The sequence below is a fragment of the Coloeus monedula genome (genome assembly GCF_965178545.1).
Source record: "Coloeus monedula genome assembly, chromosome: 7".
In the NCBI taxonomy this organism is placed as follows: Eukaryota; Metazoa; Chordata; class Aves; order Passeriformes; family Corvidae; genus Coloeus; species Coloeus monedula.
In genome coordinates this window covers 26,400,206-26,417,005 of record NC_138787.1, presented here as the reverse complement: position 1 = coordinate 26,417,005, position 16,800 = coordinate 26,400,206, and the positions used below count along the sequence as shown (strand labels likewise).

The following is a 16,800-nucleotide window of genomic DNA, read 5'->3' as shown; positions in this document are numbered from 1 at the left end:
GAGAGAGCAGACTCCGTTTGTCCTACAATGGGCAGGTGACCATGAGCACAGACTGATCTGCCCAGTACTGGCTCCCTGGTGCACTGGTTAGCAGCGTGCTGTAAGAAAGGTCTGCAGGAGCTCTTAATGGCATCTTGGCTTTAGGCAAGAACAACTCAAACTCCTGAGAAGCCATGACTGCTGTGAGCCCAACTCTGCTCTCAGTTTCACCAGTGAGCATTAACAGTAATGAAGTCATGTTTCCCAAATGGAGATCCCAGTGAATACATAAAACCACCTCACCCTGTAACTCTAACCCATTCTAATACCCCTCATCATGCAAAGACTCAGCCTGACACTGCATCCACAACCCCATGGAAGCTGTGGAAGACCCTCCCTAGATCAACCCATCCACATACTTTTCATATTTTGCTGTGCACAAGGCTTAATGATCATTTCTAGATCAAATCAGACTTTGAGGAGCGGCTGCTGTGTGGGAACAAATCAGCCATGCAAGTTCCCAGCATCACAGCAATGCTCAGCAATGACAATGCCTTCCATTTACAATGAAGTTTTATAGCTACTTGATTTTCTTACTGCACCCAAGGCAGCAAGACTCAGAGACCTGACAATGTGCACCCGGTCTATCAGTGTCAAGCCCAGATCTGAAACACAGAAATCCATTACTCCCAGGCCTGTCCTCCAGCACATAAATGAGTTCTACAAGGCCTTTAATCAGATTTCTAAGGACATGCCCAGTTTTCTACTTGGATTAACCTACTTTAGAGAGAGTGATTGTGTATGAAAACACACTTTTTTTCCCCTGAATAGCTAGCTAGGGGAAATAATGGAAACAAGTGTGTTCACTTTCAACTTTTCACTGTTTGCAGAAGGTGGTGTGTCCATTGTGAGAACAATCCCTTCCTGAAAACCGCCTGCCTGACAGTTGCAAGATGGGACCAGAAATTTCAGGGAAATGCTGTTCTCAGAACAGAACCACCCTCTGCAGAAATGGAAGGCTCCAATTACTAACTCTCAAGTTAAAAATATCACAATTCTTCTGCTATTTATTCCTCTAATATAGTCAGTCTCCTTCATTCCAATGCAATAGTGACTTGAAAATTGCCACGTCCACACTATCCAGCATTACTTCCAACAGCAGTCTAAAACCACATTTCAAAGACAAGATGATTGCATATTGATGTTGAGTTATACCCATGAATTCATCATGTACTAGCAACTTTGTTGCCTAAAATAAAACAAATCCTCTTAAATTTTTCTGCTGACTTGGATCCCACAGAGCTTTATCTGCCCAAATTCAACATAGTTGCACTGATTTCCAAAGTCTCATTATAGAGTTTCAGTGGTGTAACTGAGAGCAGAAGTCTGACCTTTTAAGTTTCACAGCTTCCCTGAAGTCCTGTGTCATCATCAAATTATTCTGCGGAGAGCTGAGAGCATTCATTTATTCCAAAACACAGAAATAAACTGTTTTTAAGAATTAAAGGACAGTAAAAGAGTTTGGGTTTGGGTTTTTTTTTTTATAGGGAATAGTTCAAAATTTAGTTAGCATTTATTTGGTCACTTCTGGTTTTGTCTTTCTCTCCACAGCCTTTGCTTACACTCTGCACTGGTATTTCAGACACAAAGAGGCCAGGGAATTGTTCTTGCTTTATGCTCCATGCTCCCATAGAAGGTGAGGCCCTTCAGCCTCCCTTGGAGGGCCACTGAACAAATCACTTACCCATAGGTCAAAAGTAATGACACCTGTGAAGATTTCAGTGTTAAGGTTGGGCATTGTTGAGGGAGCAGACACTGGTGTTTCCCAGCTGGCTGGCAAGCCGACACACACCTGGTTTCTAGATTTTATCATACAGACACCAGGCTTGGCTCTGAGTGTGGAACTCCTGCCTTTGTCTTCCCTCCCTCTGGAGCCAGCTCCATCTCTTAGCAGCTACTGTGAATACAAAGTGGAGCTCTTGCTCTTCACCTTAGTGACTCCCGGGGGGATGAATTAAGCACAGACTGGGAAAGAGCTGCCAGGCGGTGGCAGCATTCGCTGCAAATACCATTTCAGTCTTGCCTGTGGCCCATCCAAGCCAGGGCTGTGCTGGAATATCCTGCTTGCTCGTCAGGGGGTGCCTCCAGCCCCATTCCTGCGGGCAGGCAGGCAGCAAGTGAAGGAGAAAGCACTTGCAGGCTGGCAAAAACAAGGGTTATGTGTGCTATTTAAAGGAAAGGGAAGAAGCCAAACTCAGCGAGACGAATCCACAGGCAGGGTGAGTGAAGTCTGCTATGAACAGCTTAATAAATCTGTATGATTTCTTGTTCCAAATTTTAATCAAGTTATGGAAATCTCTGGAGGGGGGAAAAAACCCGAAGAAACCTGCAACAGAAAGGCAATTCTGGATATCCTATCTTCTCTCCCCCATACACACAGCCTACTCCAAAGATCCTAACCAGGTTGGTAGTGAAGCCACTCTCAGGCTCTACACTGCCGAGAGAGACCCTGGAGCAGTCCTGAAAAGACAGTGCCAGGCATCCACATATCTCACAGAGCTGGAAAAGAAATTTTGCCACACATCCCCTTCCTGCCCCTCAATAATCCTAAAAATCAAAAATGCAGGGAAGAGAAAAATATTGTGAGAGGCTATCCAGAAACAGGAGAAAGCCTACCCCACAGGCTTGGATTTGGAACCAGGCTGCTATGCATGGGAACAGTAAGGAAGTTCTGGGTTGCACCCATCTCTTTTCAGAGGCAGTGGGTTTTCTTACCAGTTTGGCCAGAATCCCTCTTAGCTTTAACTCTTCCTCGAAGACTACTCCCTACTGCCCCACTTACTGAGATACAAGCATGGGAACCCAACATTAAATTTGGCCTAGTTACTACTTTCCCCTACTAAGCTTTTCCCCCACTCAGCAACAAAGGGACAGGAAGAGGAAGTAAATGTTTAATCATCCCAAAGCAAAACATTTTATATGATATGCTGAGTAGCTACATCTACTGTTTTGAACATGCTGCTGGATATTTCCTACGTAAGGAAAGGCCTAACAAAGGCCATATGGAAGGTATCAGACTTTATACAATGGACTATCTTCTTCCTGGAACCCACCTAATTTCTCCATAGCATAAAAATACAATCCCCTTTTTTTTTTAAGCATAATATTTTATCTTGATAGTGAAGTGAAACATCATCCAACGTACCAATGTTCTCCTTAACAATATTAAGCTTTTTTATTTTAACCTTCCTCAGCTACAGAAGTTCTTGAGAAGAAACTGGACCACTGAATCCCACAGGTTAATTCAAATGTAAAGAACAAACTTCCTCGCTTAGCTACAACTCCATCCTCCCTGGATCTTCTTGGCCATCCTACCAGACAGTGAAATGTATTACTGGCCTTCCCCCAGTGAAACCATTCAAAGACACTCAGTTCTTATGATATAAAGATGGCCAATAAGCAACTTGCATTCTTAGGAACTTTCTCAGGAACCAGTGAAAAGAGAACAACCATCACGTCGTATTCTGTGTGCTCCATAGCAGGATGAGGTCTAAAAAAACAGCTGATGGATGTCTGACTCACAGAGCTTGTGCCATCAGCAGAGACATGGTCAATGTCATGGGGACACTACCTGAGACGGTGACTTTGGGATGCTGGCCCCAGGTGCTTCCAAAGTGGATGGTTCCAGCTCATGGTTGACAGTCTTGGTCTCAGGGCTGGTGATGGGAGATCCATCTGGTGGAGGCGAGGGGCTTTTATTTGCTTTCGCTGGGGTGCTGTCACTGAAGGAAGTGGAGAGAGAAAGGGGGAGAGAGGGGGAGAGAGAGGGAAAGAGAGAGAGAGAGAGAAGTCTGAGCCAGGCCTAGGAGGAGTTGTGCTAACCAGCACAGATCAGTGGCTTCCATTATCTCTTTGCTTCACTGCCCAGACACGCAATGAAGACATTTGGAGCTTCTGAGAAGCATCTTTGCTGAGTCACTTGCAGTCCAACACACTGCAGCAGCATTACTTTGCAGCAGGCTACTCACTACATTCCTACAGAATTGATAATGCTTGCCTCAAACACAGAAAAACAAAAAACAACCAGGCATCCTTAATTTTGCTAGACTTTAATATAAGTCCCTGATGTGAAGTTATAGTTTTAATACTGGGGAAGCAGAGGGGGAAAGGAGTTCAGTGCTGCCCATTTAGTTTTAAATCCCACAGATTAGAATTTGCTGTGTGGTAGTCTATGGACACCTGCATGGGTTATGACTGATAGATTCACAACACCTGAACTAAGGCTGTAATCACAAAATATCTTGTTCCTTGATGTGGTATGAATGGCTAAGCTAGTAGAGAGGTAGCCAGAGGTTTCACAGATCATTCCAGACAGCAAAGGAACAGTGAGGTTCTGGCTACTAATAGAGATTTCTCTATTATGAAATGTATCCCTAGTTGGTCTTTATTCCAAGACTGACACACAGTCAAGAGGGATTCTTCAGGGAATTAACATGCAAGAAGCATATGCCAAAGGCATTTGCTGATTCACAGCTTGGACAGATTTGGGCAGAATTTTCAAAGGAATGGCAAGAGGCACATGCCTTTCCCTACAGGCGTGCCCTGGCTGGGTGTGAAGTTTCTGCTTCAAAATACAGAATCATGAGAGATTTAGTAATAAACTGGTTACCAGAGAATTTCAATAGCGACAATTCACTGCTGGGGGATATTTTAGCAGAAGTGGTTACAGTTTGGCAAAACCATACACAAATGAAAATATAATAAAAGCGCTGTGCAACCTCATCTACAGGGAGTGATATTTGACTCCACTTAAAAAGTCACAGTTCCTGTGAAATTCAAGGCCTTGAGAGAAGCTGAAAGAAACAGATCCTTTCCTACATCTTGAGACACTAAATCCTGGCATAGACCCAGGACTAAAGCAAGGCAGATCTGATTCTGCAGGGAGATCACGTAATTTATTACTTTGCTCTGTCCCAAGAGAGCCCAGAGCCTCAGACATGTACATCCACTCACACTTGGATGCCTGAGTTGTGGTCACTGGCCAACATGCATGATGGCCTCATTCCTAAATATTTGTTTACAAGTGGGGGATATCAAGAGGAAGAAGGGATAGCAAGGCATTTCAACAAACCTCCTCTTACAAGCAAGCATCTCACCCTGCTCAGCATTCCAGCTTTCAAGCTCCCCATCCCAGTCCCTCTTCATTCATTTCTCCCTCACCCATTCCCCCCACTTTCTCCCCATACCCACACCCCACACGCACGTTTCCCCACAAAGCACTGTTTCTCAGGTCCACATGCAGGTTGGACACTTCTGATGACACTGATGCCAACAGCACACCAACATGATGCAACAAACCCAGTGACATTCTCTGCCAGCAGCTCTCAACCAGGGACACACACACCAAGGGAGAAAGAGGGAAATGAAGAAGGAAAAAGGAAGAGGAGAGACTAAAGAACACGTATGCCAACCCCTGCAGCTCTTCAGTCTGACTGAACAGTGTTCTTCCTTGGAAGTTCCCAGAAATCACTTCAATACAGGGGTTGTGTAAAGAATTCTGCAAAATTTACCAAGTTGTGCTATAGATTAGAAATAGTAATGGTTGGAGGATGACGGTAAAGTCCTGATCTAAACAGGAGTCACCAGGAAACACCAGGAAATGTCAAAAAACATCCTCTAATGCTAGATAGAGTTGGGGGAAAAAAAAGTACATGTTACCTGTTACCTCCCCAGGAGCTGAAAGCACTTTGGAGAAGATGGGGGACACAGTGATCTACATCTAGAGTGCCAGAACTTCCCGACTACACCAGGAATACTGGCACTGCTGGCTATCAGCTGGTCTACCAGGACAAGGGTAGACTTTTCCTTCTAGGGACTTCAAAAGGCCAGTTCTCCCAGTGAAAAAGGAGTTCAGGCTTATTTTCTAAAGGCCATGAAACAGCTTTGGAGTGCCTTATTTCTGGTGTCTGGCAGGGACTTAATTTGGAGATATATTGGTAAAAGGCTCCCATGTGAGTCAGTCCCTGTAGGACATGGGGAAGAAATTGGGCTGTGAGGGCCCCACACTAAAGCCTTCATTAAGTCACTACTATTTACAGCTTGTTTGATGTGTTGGCCAGTACCCCTAGGAAAATGCCAGTGCTAATTTTGGCTGAACCTTTTTCAGCCCCCGGAGCGGCACCTTCATTCCTGCACTTGTCGCTTTGCAGGGATTTAGCCAGTGCAACCAGCGTCAAGTGAGATGGTCACCAGAATCCTCTGTCCTTCATGTGTCCCCAGGGAGCACACACTGCCCACACAGAGCAAAGATTTGCCTCCAGCTAACTGCTTTCTCCAGGAAACACAGGAAAAAGCAAGTGTGGGGACTCTACCTACTGACCAAACACGAGCACCACAGTAAAAGCAAGCCAAAACAACAAGGTCATTGCTCTTTTTCCTTCCCATGAGCAACTGGGAAGTGATGCCAAATCCAGTAATATCAGGCAAGGAAGGGAAAGTGGTGTCAACTTTCTTCTGCAAACAGAGAACTGGAAAGAGAGCTGGGTCTAATGCAGCTGAAGGGAAAGTCAAAATCCCCCAGCCTCTTTTAGTGCTGCTGAGCTCCCAGACACTCCATGGTGCTGCCTCATTTGTTCTGGAAGGGCAGACTAACATCTGCAGATGAGTTTCCCATGCACTTGTAACAATCCTACATCAGAGGATAAAACCTACTCTCCAATATGGTAAAAACAGATCAGTTACCTCCTGCAAAGTTCTCAAGTTAAAGAAGAAAAAAAGGTTGGGATCTCAGTTAAGGCTCACACTGGGCCTTTAAGTCAAAGGTAATTAATTTTTTACCACCAGAGCATGCTGGAGAATTATTTAGAAACAAAAAAAATATTAAAAGAATGGGTGGGAGAAAGAAGGAAAAAAGAACCTACACACTTAAACATATGGTGGCACAAATGTACATTCTTGCTGCAGATCAAAGACTGACCGAGTTCCAGATCCTCCTTCCCTGCAGCAGGGATTGCACATTTCTCTGTGACCCCAGCAGCTGCTCTGACAGCAGAAACGCCCAGCAGAGCCCAGGTCAGGCACCTTAACTGCTGGGGCAGTTAGACTTTTCCAAGGCAGAGCAGGAGCACATTGTGAGTAGAGCTCATCAAGGGGAGATTTACTAGCTCTCCTTCTGTTGTACAATCCATCCATTCTCAGTGACTGGAAATATTAGACCAGGTACAACACCAGGTCCAACACTTGGTCCAACCAAGACCAGAGACAGACATCCAGAGAAGTACTCCAGTGAAGCCTCCTTTTCCTACAGTAGAAAACCTCAGAATAGTAACAGCACAATATATTGCTTTACTACTTTTAACTTGAGGATACAAGTATCTAAGTTTGACCACCAGCTTCCCTGCAAAATTACCCTTCTTCACTCTCCAACCTCCCACTTTACTAAGTATGCACAGCAGAGACGAAGAGAAGGGCTGCATGACTTGCTGTAGTCAGCAGGACACCAGATCAGAAAAACAAGGATCCCAATCCACCGGCACTGTCTCTTATTGCTGGCAGTACACCATCTTGACAACTATAATTTTTTTTTTCCTTCCTATAAGGATCCCATGGAGGGAGTATCAACACAAGGAGTAAGAAAAACAAAAATTTAAGAGGAATTTTCCATGTCACTCTGCAGCAATTCCCACTTTGCTCCATAGCATGTTCTTGTCCGAGTCCTTGACCCATGGTAACTCCGGGCATTGTAGCAATCCAGTCAATCAATGCCACCACTGTTTTGAAAGGCAAGATGCAGACACTAGTCTTTATTCAAGAGGCTTCCTCTTCCTCCAGCCCTGCACAAAATTTTAAATGGATGGAGCAAGATAGTGAGGATCCTCATGAACAGAACAAGTAAGGAGCAAAGCCGGAAGTATCATTCTTCCACCTCATCATTCTCCCAATTGCAACAGGTATATATAGGATAGGACTTCTGAGTGTGAAAGACCTGCCTACTGGTTCTCCCTGGCCAGGCAGGGGATGAGAATGCAGCATTTCAGACCTGTTTAAAAGAACAAACCCACTAGGTAAAACTAGAAGCTGTTAAACACCAAAATTGATTATATTTCCCATGGAAAACCCAGCACTGCATTTTCCATCACACAAAAACAACTGGACAGACAATGCCTGAGTTTTCACACTGCCTTCTTAGATAGGGAAAGAAGCAAGGATTCAAACCAGGCACACAAGCAGTTAATGGGATTATCCAGACACAGAGAGATCTCAGCAGGACCCAGCAGGCCATGAACACATCATATCATGCAAAGGACCCCTTTCCCACCACAGGGTTAACACGTGCCAGGCTGTTAGAGTCCAGCAACAGCCTCTCCAGTTTTAGGAACTAAATCAAACACGTATCGAAATGCTGCTCTCCGTACCGGTACCTGCTCATCTTTTTCCTCAGCCTGGCGAACAGTTTAGTTTTCTTTCTGTTGAGGATGGCACGCAAATCATTTCAGTTACAGGATGGCACAGTCAAACCAGGGAGGAAAAGTTAAGCTTCCAAGCACCCATTTATTTGGTGCCACAAAACTTGCTGTAATTAAGATGACAGGATCTCCTCTCTCTCACACACATATGAATACCCACACACACACACTTCCCTTCATTCCTAGAAAGCTATGAGCTGGTTTGGAGAAAGTAGAAGGTGGTTCTTTATGCCTGTCAAAGATATATACAGATAGATAGATAGATAGATAGATACATAGACAGATGCATAGATACATAGATAGATGTAAGGAAACTAGAACTTTCCCTGCACTTTGGAATATGGGGCCAGGGTGCATATGGAGAAGAAGAAAAAGGAAACTGTATAGAGCACCAGAGTACTGTATATGTTCTTTCACAGCTCCTCACTCTCCCCTGTGCATATCGCTGCAAAAGAAACAAGCTCCCCATTCTTCTTTCCTTATGCAGTCTGTGCAGTCTTACACATGGAACCTAATCAGCAGCTTTCCTACCACGTCTTTTTCCAGCTTGTCCAATCACACTAGGATAATCCCACAGATCTCCTCAGTCTTCTAGGCATCTGAGCCCTGAATGTTCCAACTCTTTCAGAAACAAATCCCAAACATACGTCTGAGGTTCCCAGAAATATACCAGCTGTTCTGTGCTACTGTGCTACACTGCCAGCACCAGATACATCAGCCACAGCAGTATTTCTGTAGGGCCTCACATGAATGCCATAATGATGCGCACAGATAATTGCCTCTCTTCTCACACCTCCTCATTCATTTCCTGCCATTGTATCAACCTCCAGTCCCCTTTCCAATAGAAAGGGTTAGGGAAGCGTCTGCTCCTACTGCAGACCACAATAAGCCATCCGATGAGTGAGGGCTATTTCCTCCTGCACACTCACCCCAGCTCAGTGCCACAATGAGAGGCCAGGTGTGCAGTAGACAAAGAAGTGCCTCATAGCATTTCCTGGTCACTGCAAAACTAGCCTGGCAAACCTTTTCTACATCCTCCTACAACACCCTACTCCACTGTGCTCAGGAGGAAGAGTCACTCTAGGACAGGTCTGGCATCACAGCTGAGATGCAGCGAGAAGGTAATGAAGCAGCAGCACTCAGACTGCTGCCCACACAGGGACCTCTGTGTGTGCACTCAGTTTTGGGTTTTAGGGTCATGTGGTCTCATAGCCAGCCAAAGGGCACAGAACTGCAGCTGAGACACCCATTACAGCCCCAGAGGAAGCTAGCAGTTTGAAGCTAGCAGGGACAGGAATTGTAAAGAGGGGGGGCAGTAATTGTAAAGACAGGCAATTTGTTCACTGAAAGCTCTTTAAGGCCAGAAACTTCCTGCCACAACAGCAATGAACACCTCTGGGCCAGGTAGTCACTGCTGCCTACAATCAGTTCCTTGAGGAATACAGAAAGGAGGAAGAAGGAACTGGGCAAAGCAATAGCTACAACCTTCCTCTGTCATATTACGTCATCCTCCTCCAAGGACGCTGGAGGATGCTGCTAACAGAGACAACAAAGCCCATGGCAGCAAGAAGATGGGCACCACAGCCTCCTCACAAGGTTTCAGTCTGGTTGGGTTGTGATGATCAACAGACACCACACGCTAACTTGGGAAGAAGACATTATTTTCACAAGTAGCATTCCTACAGCAGCACTGTCAGCAATCCAAAATTCAGAGGCCAAATTCAACTCAAATTTCCTCTTTCTTTAGAGCTCGCAAACACCACACTGGAAGAATGCTGGAAGAAGAGACGCAAGTCATCTATGCATGACTGCAACGGGTTAAACTGGGAGGAGAGACAAGGGAGCACAGAGGTCTCAACAGCCGATCTACCCTTTCCAAACCAATGCACTCAGGCCACAGCTTGCCCTTACTTCATGCTGACTTCACCACCTCCCTCCATCAATACACCAGTTGAGGACCTGGGCTGTGCTCCTGCTCACCCAGCACGTGGGATTAGCAGCAGCTGGAAGTCAGAGCCCAACACTATTTCATCACTCATGCACTTGGATGGGACCCAGTCAACCTAATCCAAAGCCTAACCTCTCCCTCCCTTCTCAGTGCTAGGGAATGTGCAGACTTGCACTTAAACATACAGGACAGGACCCAGCTGAGGGAAGAAAACTGAAGGCCCAGAGGACACTCACTCCTTGCACACATGTGGATTGAAAGTGCTCTGAGTTCAGGAGGCCTCATACTAGTGAGGCTGCAACTACTTCTGCAACACCCAGGAAGGAGAAACACACTTCAGCTGGATACACAGGATGGGCTAAGGCTTTGGCAAAATGGTGATTCCAAGTCTGGAGAGCCAAAGAAGGGGCTGGGGAAATGGGCTCTTGGTGCTCAAGCTGACAAGCTGCAGGTACATGGTGGGAGCTTTTGAGGGAAAGAACAGGACAGGTGCTGGGCAACTGGACCCAGAAGGAAGGGCAGCTCAGTAGCTGGAATTAGACTTTAAAAAGCAGAGCTGAGAGTCAAGTGCCTAAATATCAGCACCTAGTGAAAGTTTAGGCCTCCAGATGCTATCCTAGAAAGGTAAGAGGGTATTGCATTGTGTCACCCAGCCCCAAGTGCAATCTTGGGCATGGCTCTAGGAAGTCTCAGGAGGGCACTGGCAGGTGGGCAAATCACTCGCAACTGACAACTTGGAGGTTTCAATACCCCTGGGCAGAGACATCCCTGTCCCACCTCCCTGCTGAGGGAAAGACACTACCCACAGTTACTGACCTGGGCTGTGCCTTAACAGGGAAGGCATTGCCTGAGTACTGCTTGTCTAGACCCAGCAGGACATCATGAAGATTTTGGTTCAACTGCAAAATACAAAAAACAAAAGACAGAAAAAGAATGAGAAAATAGCTTGGATGCCAGAAGAGAGTCTGGGCTGCACAGACTGACCAAACACAGGCTTGTGGCTGGACACACACACTTCCTCAGCTTTTTCAAGAGAGGACAACCCTAAATCCATTTCCACCTCTCTGTGGGGTACGCAGTGCTACAGCACTTGAGCTGTCAAGAGCTGCTGGCATCTCTGGGAATGAATGCTCTGTCTTCCTTACTGATCACCCTCTTTGCTCCTCTATCACCCAGGCCCACCACTGTGCTGCCAGGTACCACTGCAGAAGCAGGATGACTGTTTACCTAAGATCTGTGTGCTACAGCTGGAGCTTCACTCTGGATTTGCAGCCAAAAGCTGTTCCTCAGGCCTGCTTACCAAAGCTTGGGATATGGCCATTTCAACCATGGAGCCAAAGGCAGCTGGACTTCACCAGCTGCCTGGGCCATCTAGGCTTGGGCAGAACCTGGATATCTTCGCAGAAATGCAATATTAGGGGTTAAACACTCTGGCACCAAAGGTTGCAATAGTCATTCCAGACACTCCTTTTCTGAAACAGCCAATCCATAAACAAGACAAGACACCGGATTTATGACTGGTAGGAGGAGGGATCCCATGCATTCAATGCTGGAGGCATTGTGCAGGCAACACCAGCAATTAATTGGATGCTGTAGCAGTAATAAGAAACAGATGGCTCTTATGGAACAAAGCAAAAGCCCCGCCCTCATACAAAATTCCTCAAGAAAGAAAAAATCCAGACAAGAAAAATCATACAAGAAGAGAATTCCTGTATAACAAGCATCTTTCCCATGTTTTGTTGAATGTATGTTAACAGCAACGAACTAATAATTATAACAATCCTCCCTATTCTTAACACTTAGTTCATCCCTCAGTGGAGAAGAGCAGGCTATTAACTGGAAAAGACCCCATAAAATGTCAGCAGAGCTCAAAATTGATGTGTTACACCAAGGCAGAGGGCCCCTGACTGCTGGGAATTGAAGGACTATAATGTTTCCTGTTGCTTAGTGGCTCTTATGTTGTCAGGATGACATTAGGGAGCAGAGGGAATATAAGGGTTTCCCAGCTGGGCTCTCAGTCCTTCCTCAAGATTAGTGCAACATTTACATTTTCAAGTCTTGGAAGCAGCATAAAGACCTAAGGAATTCAGGATTTCTCTAGCTCTTAACTGAAAGAACAAGAACATATTTATAAATGACAGTGCCAATAGGGGACTTTCCCACCTGGTCCTGAGGTCTCCTCTGGGTGCCACACAGCACCAGGATCTGGCTTGCCAGCACTGTTTACTGTTCTGATTGCCAACTCAAGGCACACTGGTAGCCCATATAAGGCCCATGCTACGTACTTAAATGCCTTCTTTTGGGTCACAGGGCAGGAAAGAAGCCAAAGCAGAGAGGTACTGTGGAGGAGAGCCTTTTCGAGGGACTGGAATGAGGCAGGTCTCAGTCTTCAGCTTAACTGCAGACTCCCTGCTGTTTTTAACCCCACACATGTGTACAATGAGGGTACACAGCAACTGGCTGCCAGGCAGCAGAGAAGGAAGAAAACAGATATCATGCTTAGCCTGACCAGGTTATAGGTTACAGATTCATAATATACATGAACTAAAAAAGGCAGCAAGAGAGGGGTCTGAGAGTGGCTTCCCTTTCCTCTGTGGATCTGCAAAAGAGTGCTGCCAAGTGCCATGAACTCCCCACTGCTGCCCATGGCCCTGTGGTCTCTTCTCTGTGCTCCATCCCTTCACATTTGTATGTCAGACTGCCTTTGTCCCAAGTGGCTCAGAAAAAAACTAAGGGTTTGTACTATTCTCCAACATAGGGTGATTTTCTCCAGCTGTTTTTTAGCTTGAGGTTTTTGGAGTTTTTTGTTTGTTTGTTGGGAGTTTTTTGTTGTTGTCTTTGGTTTTGTTTTATTCTGGGTTTTCTGTTTGGTTTTATTTCTTTGTTTTGTTTGGGGTTTGTTTGTTTGTTTGTTTGAGTTTGGGTTTTGTTTTTCTTTCATTAACAGTGAAGAGACAGTAAGTAGGATAAGCTGTTAGTTGCCTTACCTTGCTCATTTCTTTATGGAAGTTCTCTTCTAGGCCAGCTATACTCTGGAATGTGTTGACATAGAAACCAACACGACTGCCAAATGAAAAACAAGAGACAGAAGAATTTAACGGACACAATGCTCTCTCAAAACCTTTCAATCCTGCCCTTTCTGCTACCTCCCACCCACCACTCCCATTCAAACTTAACTCTCTCAGGTATGGTACATGTGAGAAGAGACAGTGGCAGGGAAATGTGACTGGAATGATGGAGCAAAGGCCAGGCACAGGGCAAATGTGTCCAGGGGGAAGAGGAGACCCAAGTAGGACAGGATCTGAATTTATGCTGGCTAAAGGGAGAGTGAGGTATAGGGTGGGGAGGAAAAAGAAAGGAAAAATACAAAAGAACACAAAAAAAAAAAAAAAAAAAAAGAGCACAAGCAGTAGAAAGATGGAAAGAAAAAAAGGATAAAGGCTTTGATGCAAACAGTGCTGGCAGGGCTGGGGGAATTAGAAGGGGGACAGATAGTAATTCATCCAGAAGTCCCAGCACCAGGGGAAGCAAAAAAGCATGAACTGTTTGCTTCAGGGGCAGAGAGAGTAAGAAAGCAAAGGATAGCTCAGAGAGCAACAGGGAAGCAGAAAGATCAGCTGGATAGCAGGAGCCTGTGAAAAACCTGTGGCACCTTAAAATCCCAGCAGCTGCCTGTCACCAGCCTGCCAGCTGCCAACAGAGAGTGCTCTACCAGCACCCAGCGGAAGGAGCAACAGCAGGAGGGAGAAGCTGTCCAAGGCCAGCAGCATCGTGGCTCTGCACAGGGAACCACCCAGATGCCTGTATCCCTCCCAGCTCCTTCTCCAGCCAGGCCTGCAGGCTGAGCAAGGAGTCCTGACTCGGGCTGGGTAGAACGGGGAGTGAAGGCAGATGTCAGCACTTTGCTTTCTCGCCCTGCTGCTGCCCACTTTCTCAATCATCCCAGACCAGCATTGTCAACCTGGACATGACCACTGCATTTAAAAATAAGAAACTGGGACACTCCTAGGAAGATTTTGCCAGTTTTCCACTGTGTCCTCCCCATAAATCAGCTTCTGCTGCCCTACAGTTCATCCCTCAAGCTAAAGTTGGTCTTTGTTTCACTTCCCTTTTCATCACCACAGTCACTGGTATGGCAAACCATGGTCTCTCAAGTCTTTCAAGAAAGTTGAGCAGACCTGGTAGGGCAAAGAAATTAAGCAGGCAAAGCAGAGAAATACAGTTTCTCTTTGTGGTAAAAGTCATGTTTTTCAGGAAAATCATGAAGTAAAGCACAGAGTGAACCTGTGGCTGGGGGGAATCCTAGGACAGATGGAGATGATCCAGAAAAAAAAGAGCTGACACCCAGTCCAGGCTAAGAAGAACAGTGATACAAGAGCTTGAATATTCACTTCCTTCCAACCAGCCCTTGGGAAAACTTCCAGCACTCACCTATTCCATAGTGAAGGTAGTTCCTCCTGCAGATCAACGTTCATCTCTTCAAACACCTTCTGAGCCTTTACTAACTCTTCTTCAGCCTTAGTAACAGAGAAGGGAGATTGTCAGCTCCAGCACAGACAAGTACCCTGCAGGACTGGGACAACTGTGACTTTTGACTTTTTTGGGAGACCAGGCAAAATTCTGGCATGAGGTAACCAGCATCCCAAATGAGTCTCCCAGGAACCAGGGCTGCACCACAGGTGACCCTTCAGCTTGAATGTGTTCCTCTCAGGTTCTCTCAATGGATTTCCCCATTTGCACACTCAGCAAGTAATTCAAACAATTGCTAATGTGTTTTAAGTTCTTTAAATTTCCCTGACTTCAGAAACTGAATGGAGTTGATCAGGCAGTTCAGCCTCCAGCTTGGATACAGATGAAGGTAATAGGGTCCTCTGTCCCTTGCCAGGTCTCAGAAAGAGTTTAAATCTATCCCAAATGCCATTAGATAAGAATCTCCCCTCGTGGGGACTCTCTCTGCTGAGGTAAGGTCATGCCAAAGACTCATCTCTTCTGAGGAAGGGAGAAGGGCTGCATCCTTGGCTGATACAGCTCTCCCACAAAGCTGACTGGAGAAGCAAGGAAGGGTATGCAAAGCATGAGTTGTGCCAGCGGGAGGCCAGGCTGCAGGGCTTCAGCAGCATGTCTTGTTTTCAGTGGTCTCACACAAGCACAGTCCCTAACTGGCTGTTGGCCCCAACACCAAAAAGGATCTCTTTCTCCCAGCTGAGAGTTTAAATTTGATCTGTTCATTGGACCTAGACACTGACAGATCCCAACTCTAATGGATGAATTCTGTCAGGTTTCAGTGACAAAAAGGACAATCCTGGTTTCTGTTGCTGACAGCAGACACCAGCAACAAGCATATGCCCTTTCCTACATCTGTTCTAGGTGACCTCTTTCTCTTTTCAGTGCCCAGACTTAAAACTCAAAGTTTTCTAAAATTAAGATGTTTCTATTCTGTAATCTATAACAGCACAGCATTCCACCATCCAGTGGGATGTAGAATGGAAAAATCCCTCCATGAGCAACTTGGAAGGTCAGCACAAGTGCCCATATATGTGACAACAGCAGGAATTTCACAACACCACAGGCCTCTGCAGAGAGGCCACAAGCCATGGAAGCTGGATCTCCCTAAAAGCCTGCAGTGCGATTCCTACACCTTCTAAGAAATCAAGTTTTATCTTCTTTGTGTCAGCTTAATTAAAGAAATCCAGCTTACTGCTCCTTAGTGACAGTTATATACAACGACAGAACTGATGAGAGAAAGGGCTTAAAAATATTTTGCAGTTCAGAATCCTGTTCCTCACAGGAATCACTCTCCACTATATAGTGTAGGATCCTTTCACTCTCCATTTCTCTCCTGACCCAAGAGCAAACCACAGGAGCTCCTGCCTTCCAGCTAGCTTCACCTGTCAAAAGGATGCTCATTGCTGCCAGACACAAGGCTAAGGCTCAGTACTCAAGATCAGAGGAGAAAGTTTCTCCCACAAAAAGACACAACTGGGAAGTATTCAGAAATTAAGCAGACCTTGTGAGGAACAGGCAAGGGGAGAAGGGGTCATGATGCTTCCACCCAGAAACCCCTGTTTCGCTGCTACACTCACTGAAAAACTCAACATTTCAAGAGGGTTTGCACAAAACAAACAAAAAAAAATCTTTTCAACAGAGACACGGTTTATGTTGAATGAGAGACAATGACCACAAAGACTCATTCTGCCTTAAACTACCTTTATGAATGAATGTTTCTAACGCAACCATTTCAAAAAGAGTAAAAAAAACCCAACCAGTCCACCCTTTAGTTTTATCTTATTCTAATTTCCAAACTATACTGGAACCAGAATCAACCCAGGAGATGTGAAAGCTGGGAGACGAGGCACCATTGAAAGCTGTTAGTTTTTCAGACATGGTGAATATCATTAATTAACACTC

The 16,800-nt window shown here is 45.6% G+C and overlaps 1 protein-coding gene across 5 annotated transcripts in view; it reads right to left on the bottom strand.

Moving 5' to 3' along the window:
- BIN1 (bridging integrator 1) overlaps positions 1 to 16,800 on the bottom strand; it is a 95,290-nt gene that overhangs the window by 19,972 nt on the left and 58,518 nt on the right. For 3 of the 5 annotated variants that reach the window (XM_082284659.1, XM_082284656.1, XM_082284658.1), the window contains exons 7-11: positions 14,824 to 14,909; positions 13,380 to 13,455; positions 11,209 to 11,291; positions 8,394 to 8,444; positions 3,611 to 3,761 (exon numbers count right to left, since the gene is read on the bottom strand). In XM_082284659.1, coding sequence (XP_082140785.1) covers positions 3,611 to 3,761; positions 8,394 to 8,444; positions 11,209 to 11,291; positions 13,380 to 13,455; positions 14,824 to 14,909 — 447 coding nt within the window. The remainder of the gene's footprint in view (positions 1 to 3,610; positions 3,762 to 8,393; positions 8,445 to 11,208; positions 11,292 to 13,379; positions 13,456 to 14,823; positions 14,910 to 16,800) is intronic. The other 2 variants (XM_082284657.1, XM_082284660.1) reach the window with 1 other exon arrangement.